The 10,473-nt window shown below is 36.2% G+C and overlaps 1 protein-coding gene and 1 pseudogene across 2 annotated transcripts; one reads left to right on the top strand and one right to left on the bottom strand.

Annotated features, from left to right (window-relative positions):
- Positions 1-471: 471 nt before the first annotated feature.
- On the bottom strand, positions 472-3,355 carry LOC113274547 (annotated as a pseudogene).
- Positions 3,356-3,828: 473 nt separating this feature from the next.
- Positions 3,829-6,693, top strand: LOC113274549. 2 transcript variants are annotated; one of them, XR_003323061.1, is made up of 7 exons: positions 3,831-4,231; positions 4,421-4,506; positions 4,656-4,787; positions 4,880-5,050; positions 5,153-5,249; positions 5,349-5,425; positions 5,536-6,688. XR_003323061.1 is itself a non-coding variant. In XM_026523920.1 (6 exons), exons 3-6 carry the CDS (start codon positions 4,865-4,867, stop codon positions 5,581-5,583), a joined length of 408 nt encoding a protein of 135 aa, XP_026379705.1. In that variant the 5' UTR covers positions 3,829-4,231; positions 4,421-4,506; positions 4,656-4,864; the 3' UTR covers positions 5,584-6,693. The 2 variants fall into 2 exon arrangements, 1 of the variants encoding a protein (XP_026379705.1); XM_026523920.1 differs by having other exon boundaries at positions 3,829-4,231; positions 4,656-5,050; positions 5,536-6,693.
- Positions 6,694-10,473: the final 3,780 nt, after the last annotated feature.

The raw sequence follows: 10,473 nt of genomic DNA on the forward strand, positions 1-10,473 counted from the left end.
ACTTCTTCCCAATTCCCATTCACTAAGAGAGTAAAAATCAAGGTTCCGAAAATGGGTCGCAGCCAAGACTAGGATCACTGGTGATGCCCTGTTATAACAGGTTTTGACGAGTATGAACATGTTTAAGCGGTGTAAGCCAAAAATGCATTATATAGAGAAAAAAGAAACGTTTTAGGTTTCTACTTTAGAGTTTGGATGAAGTAGAGATCAGCAAAATACTTGGGTACTGGGCTCATGAGATTATCTATTTCACCAACTCCCATAGCAACTTAAATTGTTTTACAATTCCAACAAAGATTTCTTAATCACGTGAACACAGTAACAACCCAAACTTAATTACACTAATTTCCATAGTGTACTTTTCTCAATATTTAAGTTCAAAAGGTTGTCTATAAAGTGAGCATTGGATTCTAAATTCCCACCACCAGACTGTAGTAGCAGTAAGATTCATAATTGAGTCTCAAAATTACCTTGGGGAATCAAAAAGACAAAATTTGAATTTCAGACCAATCCTTGCAATTTACAAATACTCGGATATGGAATTCTCATGGGAAAACATTAGATACATAGGTTGACCTATGTCATAGACTTTTACGTTTTCTCATGTCAACCATGAAGATAGTTCGTTGGTGAGTTTTCCTCGGATTCTTTTCACCTCATTGTAAATAGTCAAGGAAAAAAAAACAAGACAAAGAGGATATACACTGTCAACAATGCAAACTTGATCATTACGCATCATGGACGTGAGTGATTAATGCAGAAAACACTAATCATGCGTGTTCATGATTGACATGCATTACAACTTTTCCTGCATGAGCCATAGTAATCAGGGTTTCCTACCATGTACACAGGATTCCTCTGACATTCACCCATTGCAGCCCACTTGGGACAACTGTCCTGTTCATCAGTGCAGTCACTACCGTCAGATTCCAATGGCACATTGTTTGCATCAATGGCTCTCACATGGAAAGTTTTTGTTGCACACCATTTTTCTCCTTCGAGGATAGGGCATCTAGAATGTGAACTTTTCTCATCCACTGAGGTGTTAACGTGCAGATGGAAGAATAAGAGAGCATTTCCTTTCACGGGTTTTACTGCATATAGTTTTCTCGAACAATCCCACCACATTTCGTCCTTTACTTGTGTGTTCTTGAGCTGTAGAGCAAGAAACACATGTTTGGTTAGTTAACGGAGTAACATGGTATTGCAATGAAATATGATGATTTTGGAGCTACAAAATCGATGGTACTGTGAAATGGTGGAGCCTAGGAGGAAATAGCATTATGCCATAGTAGCGCACTAACTGACAAAAGAAATCATGTTCATCCACTTGTAAGTGAGTCAGCTAAAGCAAATTTCGGGATTGTTAAATGGTGTATGCTTTGTTCACTCGATTAAAAGTGCGTAAGGGACACCACACAAAGCTTTCAACAATAATGATTAATTCATCCCTTCGGTTATTTACGTTGCAGCAAAATCACACTCTTAGTGTATATGTAATGAGCCAAATTATTGCATCATTCAATCAGTTTTCAATTTCTCACTTACCCACTCACCTCTGATTCAAGAAAGAGAATCTCACCACCCAGGTTGGCATTTGAGAGATACAAGACCACTGTTGCCAGCAATGAAGGCCCCCATCTCCATCTTTATCACCATAATAGTTGTGGAATTGGCTCGTGTTCTCAGGCCCATAACGGAAAATCTGCAAATGATCACTGTTCTCTGGAGACAGAGAGTGACCGCAAATTAGAAATGCATATCAAGGAGAACCACATATCAAGGGCGGCCTTTAGGAAATATACCTTTCGGTAAAAAAGTCCAGTCTGAGATTCGATCCTCAATCCTTGTCACAACAGCATCCTGACATTACAACTATGTCAATCAAAAGGTGTGACGGATCTCATTCATTTGAATAAGAAACTCATAAATAGAAAAGAAAGGGACCATGAAGAGTGATGTGAATTTCAAGATTCCTAATTTTTCACTGCCCTTCAATGTAAAATCCATGTGACACACAAATATATCCTGTCATTTATCTTTTATTAAAGAAGGGAACCAAATTATGAACTCATCTTGGGCTAAGACAGTCGACAACAACATAAATACGCAGTCCTTTGCTTCCATTGATTTTCTTATTCCACTGTTGTTACCAAAGGGATTAGAAGTATAGAATTCCACCACTCATAGTGTATATAAGCTAATCATAAGCTTGAAAAAGGAACTTACTTGTTCCATAATGATGGGTGTCCCTGGAATTTCTTCCTTATGATTTTCTAGCTGGCCACGAGCCTGAGAGCAAACAAGAAAATTTGAGGACAAAAACCACAGCCGACATAACTAAAGAGTCACCAAGGAATTACCGAAGAAGTTAGGAGATCACACTCCTCGTCTGAGAGAAAGCCTTGATATAAAAAGACCCTGCAACCAGAAAAATGATGTCAAGCTGGTAGCCGAACAAAAACATATAAACTGAACCATTTAGTTAGTAGGTAAACATTGACATTGTATCCTGATATTAAAGTCAAATCCAAAATACACTTTCATTCACTCAGAGAAATTTTTCAAGGTACCTGACCTTGGCTGCCAAGAGAGTTGGATGACACGAGAGGGATCAATTCTGTATGCTTGAATTGATGTGACCGATTCTATAATACTTTCTTCTTGTTTCGCCTCATTCTTTGTTCTCAGTTCCTTTCTAAAACTACATACACAACAGTGATACACAGATTTTAGTTAAGAAATTCATACCATTAACTAACAAATATCCCAATTTCGCTCACACCTATCCAATTTAAGGTTCTCGAATACATTCAACAACTTATATAAACCCCCAAATAACAATGATAAGCAAAATTCACCAAGCACAGTTCAAGGTAGTCACACAACAACGAGATAAAACCACTCTTTTCGACCCGATGATTAAGATTAAAACCTATTCGAATTCCAAGTAACCAATAAAACTGTTTCTAGGTTAAGTTCTTCCGTGAGACAATGTTGTTATTTAACATGTTCATTTGAGTATTGTTTCATCAAAATTTCACAAAAATTAGGGCAAAATCTATTGAGAAAACCAGTTCTACAATCACAATTCAGTAGGAGAAGAAATGAGATGAGATGATACCTTTCAGCGACAAAGCTTGAGAGGGAAATGAGAAACGCAAAAACCAAAGGAACTGAAATCCAATTTAGAGATGCCATTCGAATTGATTTGGTTTTACCTCCAAAAACCCTAGAATTTTTTTTGATAAATTTTATTCTTTTCTTTTTCGATTTGTTTCTAGATTAGTTTTGTATAGTCTTGTAATTCATAAGAGCAACCATGATTTTCCAGAGCAAGGCACGGTTCGTGGAATTCTCGCAAAATCTACCGACTTGTGTGGGCCTGGGTCTCATAAATGTGAGGTTCGGTAGATTTTGCATGATCTTTCCCTCGGTCGGTGTAGCATTTTCGGTTCGTATTCGTCTATTAGGTATCTCCATTCCTTTAAAATGCTAAGTCATATAAGCGCCCACGTCGCACGGTGAGTGTGACATCCATTTCAAATTAAATTAGATAAAAGCTTTGACGAAGAACAATTCTGATGACGACAAGTGGCAGGATTCTATTGGTCGAGATAATAAAACATGAATTACACTCTATTTACACCATGTATTTAACTAACAGTTTATAACACCGTTAGTGAAAATGTGGATATACAACACTCATGTGAATATTTACAGCTAACTACTTACTTACACTTGGTTTACACCAAATACTTAACTGGACGTTAGGGAGATAGACAGTACTTACGATGATAACTAACATTGTCATCTCTGTTTTCTTTCGGGAAAAAGAAAAAAAAAATCTTACTGATTTTGCCCAAATACTGAAATTATTTTCTTTGGTCTTTACAACCCTAATCGCCTGCCGCACCTCTTCCTCTCTGTGTTCCCTTTATCTTGAGTTTTTCTTCTGCAACAAAAACCTATCAAAAATTATCATCACCTACGAATCAACTCTATCAATCCATAATCAGTGCCCACAATAACCCAATTTTTCAAATGGATGATTCTGTTATAGATGGTCCTGTTCAAGTTGGGGGTCGAATGCATCAGTAATTCAGGGGGGAGTAATCCTTCGTTAAAAAATTTGGGACAGTTAGTGAATTCGTTAATTGATAGCTCGATGCAAAGTTCTGAAAGGATGATTGCGCAAAATCAACTTGGAGATGCTGCTATTTCTTTAAAGGTATTTTCCTATTCGTTGGTTTTAAACCCTAAATCCAATTTGATTCCAAACCCTAACCTTAATTTGATTTCTGTTCAAATTAAGGTCTGTGGTTCGCATTAAGATAATAAGATCTGTTATTTTCAAATACGCATCTAAATCCTTTGCAACTGATAATGGTTGCCTCTTTACTTTTCCTCGAATATTTAGGTTAACAAAATAGATGATTCAAGAACGTACAAAACATCGTGGTGCTTCGATTTCGTCAGATAATGGAGACCAATGTAGATTTTTGGGTACGTAATTAAGTAATTTTGAAATTATGCTTTTAATTTGGTTTTCCGAATTAGATTTTAATGGTGGGTTTAATTTGGGTTGTTTTTTGAGTAGGCATCACCGGTTTGTATTACTTATCTGACAACTGAATTTCATTTCATCTAAGCAGCAATTTGTAAATGTTGAGTTCATCAAAGAAGTATCGTTTTATTCATCTGCCGATTTTCGATTATAATCTTGATACTTTCTGCCGTTAAACAAATATGTCGCTAGCTACAAGAAGCAGCAATGCGTCGATCAGGTAAAACTACTCTTACACCTATTGAAAATTAAATTCGTAAATGCACCACATGAGAATGGTGCTGCTTATTGTCTTACATGATGTCGATGCAGGAGTTTAATGTGATAATGAGGCGATGTACGATGCGTTATTTAGAACCGTTCATGTACGTCATTGTTGTGAGAAAGGAAGGCGAGAATGCGCTTAATGGCATGCTCAAAAATGTCATTGGAACTCTTGATTTTCGTTTCAAGTACATGTTACAGGGGGAGACTTATCCTGAGGTGCATTATGCATGGATAATTATCTAATTTAAGTTAGCATTTTGATGTTTAGAATCACCTAATTAAGATTTGAATCCCTTGGTTACCCATGATTTTTTATAGCCAGCTGTGAATCTCTTTAGCACCTTCAAAAGAAGGGGACCACAGAAACATGGCATAATCTCAAACATAATTGTTGCCAAAAGTGCACGTCAACAAGGTGAGTACTGCTTAAGTTCTCTTCCATTCATCTAAATTGCATGGTTAGCTGTAAGGAGGAAAATTAATGCAACTGATTATCTTGAATTTGATGATTCAGGTATAAAGCAGGTATACTTACATGTCTGTCGGGATAACAAACCAGCATTAGCACTATACAAAAAGATGGGATTTGGGGTAATAATACTTTTACTGATCCGTTTTTCATTTTCTAATGGTTAGTTACTTTTGGTCAGTAACCATCAGTTGGTCCTGACATGAAAAATTCTCCTTTCTAATACTTGCAGAGGCGACTCCACATCTGGAAGAATAAAACCTATACGTGTGCAACATAAATCTGTAGTTAGATTTTACTCATTCTTTAAACTGATAAAGGTTTTGATTTTTTTTGAAGTCCTGACAATAGTAATTATCCTAGATATATACTCAAATTGTTTTTTTATGCATGCCTCTTCGACAGAGTTGTATATGGATGTGATGTCATTATAGCTTTATAATCTGAGCAGCTGCAGTCTGGTTTGCTATTGAACCAAATTTCTAACCAAGCTTTTCTGCTTAAATGCTTCGTAACTTTACATATTGTACTTCACCTAGGGAACACCCCACCAACAAATAGATTAGGTCACTTAGAAAATATCAGGATAGCTAGCGAGACTGTTTGTTGCTATACCACCTAATGATATTCTAATGTGATCTGTCTTTTAAGTTGTAGCAGTTTTTCTGTTTAAATGCTCTTCTATTTGGCTGACGTGTCTGAAATTCAAGCAATCCATACCTTCATATCAGCTGATCGATATAGCACACCACCAGCTATTTTAATGCGTGTAATCTTATGGCCAGTAATGTGGAGTAAATTTTGAGAGAGGCGTAACATTAAATTTGCTAGTTAGGCACTGTGCTGTATCATGGGCACATCTCCCATATTGCTTCAAAATACACAATGTGTATGTGAAGATAACAATCCATTCGTCGTTGATTGCCGAGCTACATGCATCGGGGCGAGGCGAAGCTGAACCATACCAAATCAAAAATGCACGACGGGGCGAGACGAAACCACATCATACCAAATCAAAAATATGGTTAGAAAAAATATATAATAAAAAATTCTATGCGACAGGGTGAGGCGAAGCCGAGCTACATCAAATAAAAAATTCTAAGCATGTATCGGATGGGGCGAGGCAAAGCGGTTTCCGGGTCCGCCCGGTGCGTAGCACGGGCACAAAATCTAGTAGTATCATGGTACCTATAACCACTGATTGTGATATGTATTGTTAATCCAGAAGTGGCGGTATCTGCAATTCACATGTTTAAATTTGTTTTACTCTCATTAATCTTGGTTGTCAATTACGTTGGTAAGTTAAAAGGTGATCATTGATAGCCATTAGAAGAACAGAGGTGTGTTTATATTAAAAATGTAACCTTTCGAATGGCCAACAACTTCTCCTGTGATGCAAAAAATGATGAAATCTAGTGGTTATGTTGACATGAGCTTCAATTTTTGGCCTTCCTTGCTTTGATATAGACATGCTGGGCCGCTGGTCCTTTTCCCTTGTTATATAAGTGTACAAATGATCGTTCCATCAAAAATATTTTTTGCTTTACTCATTTTATGTGTACAGATGTCCAATCTCATAATTATTGTTCCTTATATAATTTTGATGTGTTAAAGCAAATTACTTAGGATCCTAATAATGTACGTCATGGTCGAAGATAAAGGAAGGGAACAAAAAAAGAGAAAAGAACAGATTTGATGTCCAGACCGAGATGTTGGAGAAAATTGAAGCTACGAAGAATCGAAACATATGAAGTCTGGCAAATAAACATTATTATTCTGTAACTGTTCAAATTCCCGAACTGTTCAAGGACGACCTAGCAAGGGGATAATCTAAACTATATGTGAAAATTATAGGGAGACCCATTTTTCCAGATTTTTCCACTGAGAAATCCACGGACAGAAAACTGAAGGCGCGCACTCATTTTTTGGGGAAAAATTATTCTCACACCCATAATTTATAAAATTTTGTTTTGTTATTTTTTCAAGCACTGAAATCAGCTGCCATCAACATCAACTGGGAAACGAATTTCTTCTTGCTATCTCTCTTATCTTGTTCTTCATTTTCAGATCTACTAGATTTAGAACAATAATTTCAGAAAAATCTATTTCAAAATAAAGGCTTTTCTTCAATACAAGTCCGATCTGTTTCAAAATCTTGATAAAAGATGATTTTGGGTTACAAATTTGCGATCAGTAGACTTTCCTCTTCAAACCCATTGAAGATTTTTTCACAAAACACTGATAATCTTAGCCTAATTCAGGGCTTTTCTCTTCACGGACGAAATTAATGACAAGGGAAATCATCATCGCTGGATCTATGGGGATTTAAACTACGAAATTGGTGTTGGTGAATGGTAGCTGCATACAGTTCTTGAGATGAGAATGAAGACGGTCTGATGGTCACAGATTTGTTGGATTGAATCTGCTGGTACTCACGATGGAATTTCCTGAGATAGTGGTCAAGTTGCTGGAAGAGATTAATGGCAGCATGAGATGAAATTGGCTGAATCGTTACAACATTTATGGTTTGAGTAAGTGAAGAAGAAAGGTTCCCCTGCCATGGATTCATGTGAACATTCGAGTTCGATCGCACAACAAAGAAACGGTCAACAACGTCATAAAATTTGAGAAGGCTTGGTACAGATGTGAACTCATTCTACAACTATAAATACAAAGTTATGTTATAATGGTGGCTGTCAGGGGGATTTGCATACGTAAATGGAGAACGTGTATTGATTCTTAATAATTTGTTATTTGTGTGTATTTCAAGGGTTTGTGAATGATTTCTGAAGACTAATTGAACCAGGGAAGATAATGATGTTGATGTTGATAATGGGGATTGAATGGAGTGTGTTTATGGGTTGTGAATGAATGAGGAATTGCAGTTACCAGTTTAGGCACACAACACGTTCGAGAAAAGGCCTTCAAGCTCATCTGATGCTAGTTGAGTTTGTCTACAATGGTTGCTGCTGCAATGGTGCTGGTGGTATGTTTTACAGGGTTTCTGGTGGGATGATTTTCGCAGACTGAACTGATTTGGTTAGGAGGAGATACTGCAAGTTGTTGAGCTAATTTTCAGCTGTAGAACGTGTGTTGTTATGGGTCTGTGTTGGTGATATGATGTTCATGGAAGAGATAGGAACTGAGGTCTGAAACTGTAGTGATTTGGTTGAGTTATGGCAGTGAAAGATGTATGCTGCTACTGGCTTCCTTCTAAGGGTTAACAACTTGTTTTAGATGATGTTTCAGCTGCTAACCAGGGACTGGGATTGAGTTATTGCTGCTAGTGTTCGAGTAATTGATGGAAGAGATAAATTTACAACAATTCCAGTGGGGTTAGAAGGCATGGGCTTACCTGATTGTGTTAGTGCGATGAATTTGGATGAGTCATATTCTTAATTAACCTTGGTTCAGTGACGTTTGGGTTAGTTAATATGTCCAAAATTATGTTGTGTGTCTAAAGAAATGATTGCATGATTTGTTTTGCAGATACAAAAGTGACTACATAATCTATCATGCAGCTGAAAAAATGGTTGCATAACCTATTATACATCTACAAAATTTGTTGCATAACGTGTTGTTCAGTCCGAAAAATGATTGCATAACACGTTATACAACAATATTTTTGTTAGTATTGAAACCAACAAAAAATAAGGTTGCATAACTTGTCATGCACCTACAATAATATCTACATAACATGTTATGCAGTCGTGAAAATGGATGCATAACCTGTTATGCATAACCTGTTATGCATCCGAAAATATGACTGCATAATGCATTATGCATCGAGAAATTGTCGCACAATCTTTTATGCATCGAGAAAATAGATGCATAACATGATATGCATCTGTAAATATGGATATATACTGCATTACACATCAATTTTTTATACTCAAGAAGGGTGCGAAAACAATGGGTACATGACTTGTTATAGATGCATAACAAATTATATACTGCATTACGCATCAATTCTTTATACTCAAGAAGGGTGCGAAAACAATGGGTACATGACTTGTTATAGATGCATAACTTTGCTATGCAGATGCATAATTTGTTATGCAGTCGAGAAAATGGTTGCATAATTCGTTATGCGTCTGCATAATGCGTTATGCATCCTTTTTGGTGGCTGCATAATGGTTATGTATCAAGTTTTCGAAAATTTTGCCTAAAACGATGATCACCTCCGATTTTTTCATGAAAAACAAAAATTTGATATTGTTGTTTGTACTCGTTGCGTAGCTCTTTTTAAAAGATTTCCAACCATATAAAATTTATAAACTTCTAAGGTGCGTATTTTTAGGTATGTTATGTCCAAGTTGAGTTGCCAATTATACCCCTTGATGCATAACTCAGTCATGCAGATGCATAATCCGTCATGCAGAAGTTTTTAATAATTTCATATAATTATGGGTGTCACGGAAATAATTATGGGTGTCACAGTACCCAAAATTAATTATGGGACTGAGAATGAGAATATTTTTTTTTGGGTCTCCCCCTAATTTCCCCAAACTATATCCCATCCTTATATCATGCTCAACATAGGGATTGAAAATTTAGTTTTGGCCCTCTAGTATCAAGCATTCTAGCCCATTTAATGTTCTTTTAACCCACTCAAATCCATTTATAATTAGTTGATATAAATTCTAAACTATTTACTTTTAACCCCACTTGGTAGTGTATGTTCTTACTTAAAAGCAATAGAACATCTTCTCCTCAGCACAATCATCTCTTATTTATCTTCGGTAAATTGTAAATTTTTTTCCATGATCACTTTTCGTAATTGATTTTGTTCATTTTAATTCTACACTAAGGCACGACTTGTATTAGCAGGTAATGGTATTATGGTACCCGTAACCACTGATTATGATAAATATGAGATATATATATATATATGTCAGTGATACTGATTTTGTAGAGACTCGTTAGCTTGTCAACGCTATTTGACCGGTCAAAAGACGATTTAGCCGCTAACGACTAGATTGACTATATGTAAACGTTAACTAATAGAAATTAATCAAAAAATAATCTGGAAATGAAAATAGTATCATTGGATATATTTCGAAAAGTTATGCCAAATAGACTACCTGAACTCGTCATTCTGGTACCAAAAGAAGAATAAAACATCTAATTGGGAGGAGGGTAAAACAATAAGTTTTCAGGCATACGTTTT

This window comes from Papaver somniferum, chromosome 4, assembly GCF_003573695.1.
Source record: "Papaver somniferum cultivar HN1 chromosome 4, ASM357369v1, whole genome shotgun sequence".
Taxonomy (NCBI): Eukaryota; Viridiplantae; Streptophyta; class Magnoliopsida; order Ranunculales; family Papaveraceae; genus Papaver; species Papaver somniferum.

Excerpts from the sequence above, each read along its gene's own strand:
- LOC113274549 (XM_026523920.1), top strand. The coding sequence starts at position 4,865 with ATGATGTCGATGCAGGAGTTTAATGTGATAATGAGGCGATGTACGATG. Across the intron at positions 5,051-5,152 it reads AGGGGGAGACTTATCCTGAG|CCAGCTGTGAATCTCTTTAG; the intron begins GTGCATTATGCA and ends GATTTTTTATAG. Across the intron at positions 5,426-5,535 it reads ACAAAAAGATGGGATTTGGG|AGGCGACTCCACATCTGGAA; the intron begins GTAATAATACTT and ends TAATACTTGCAG.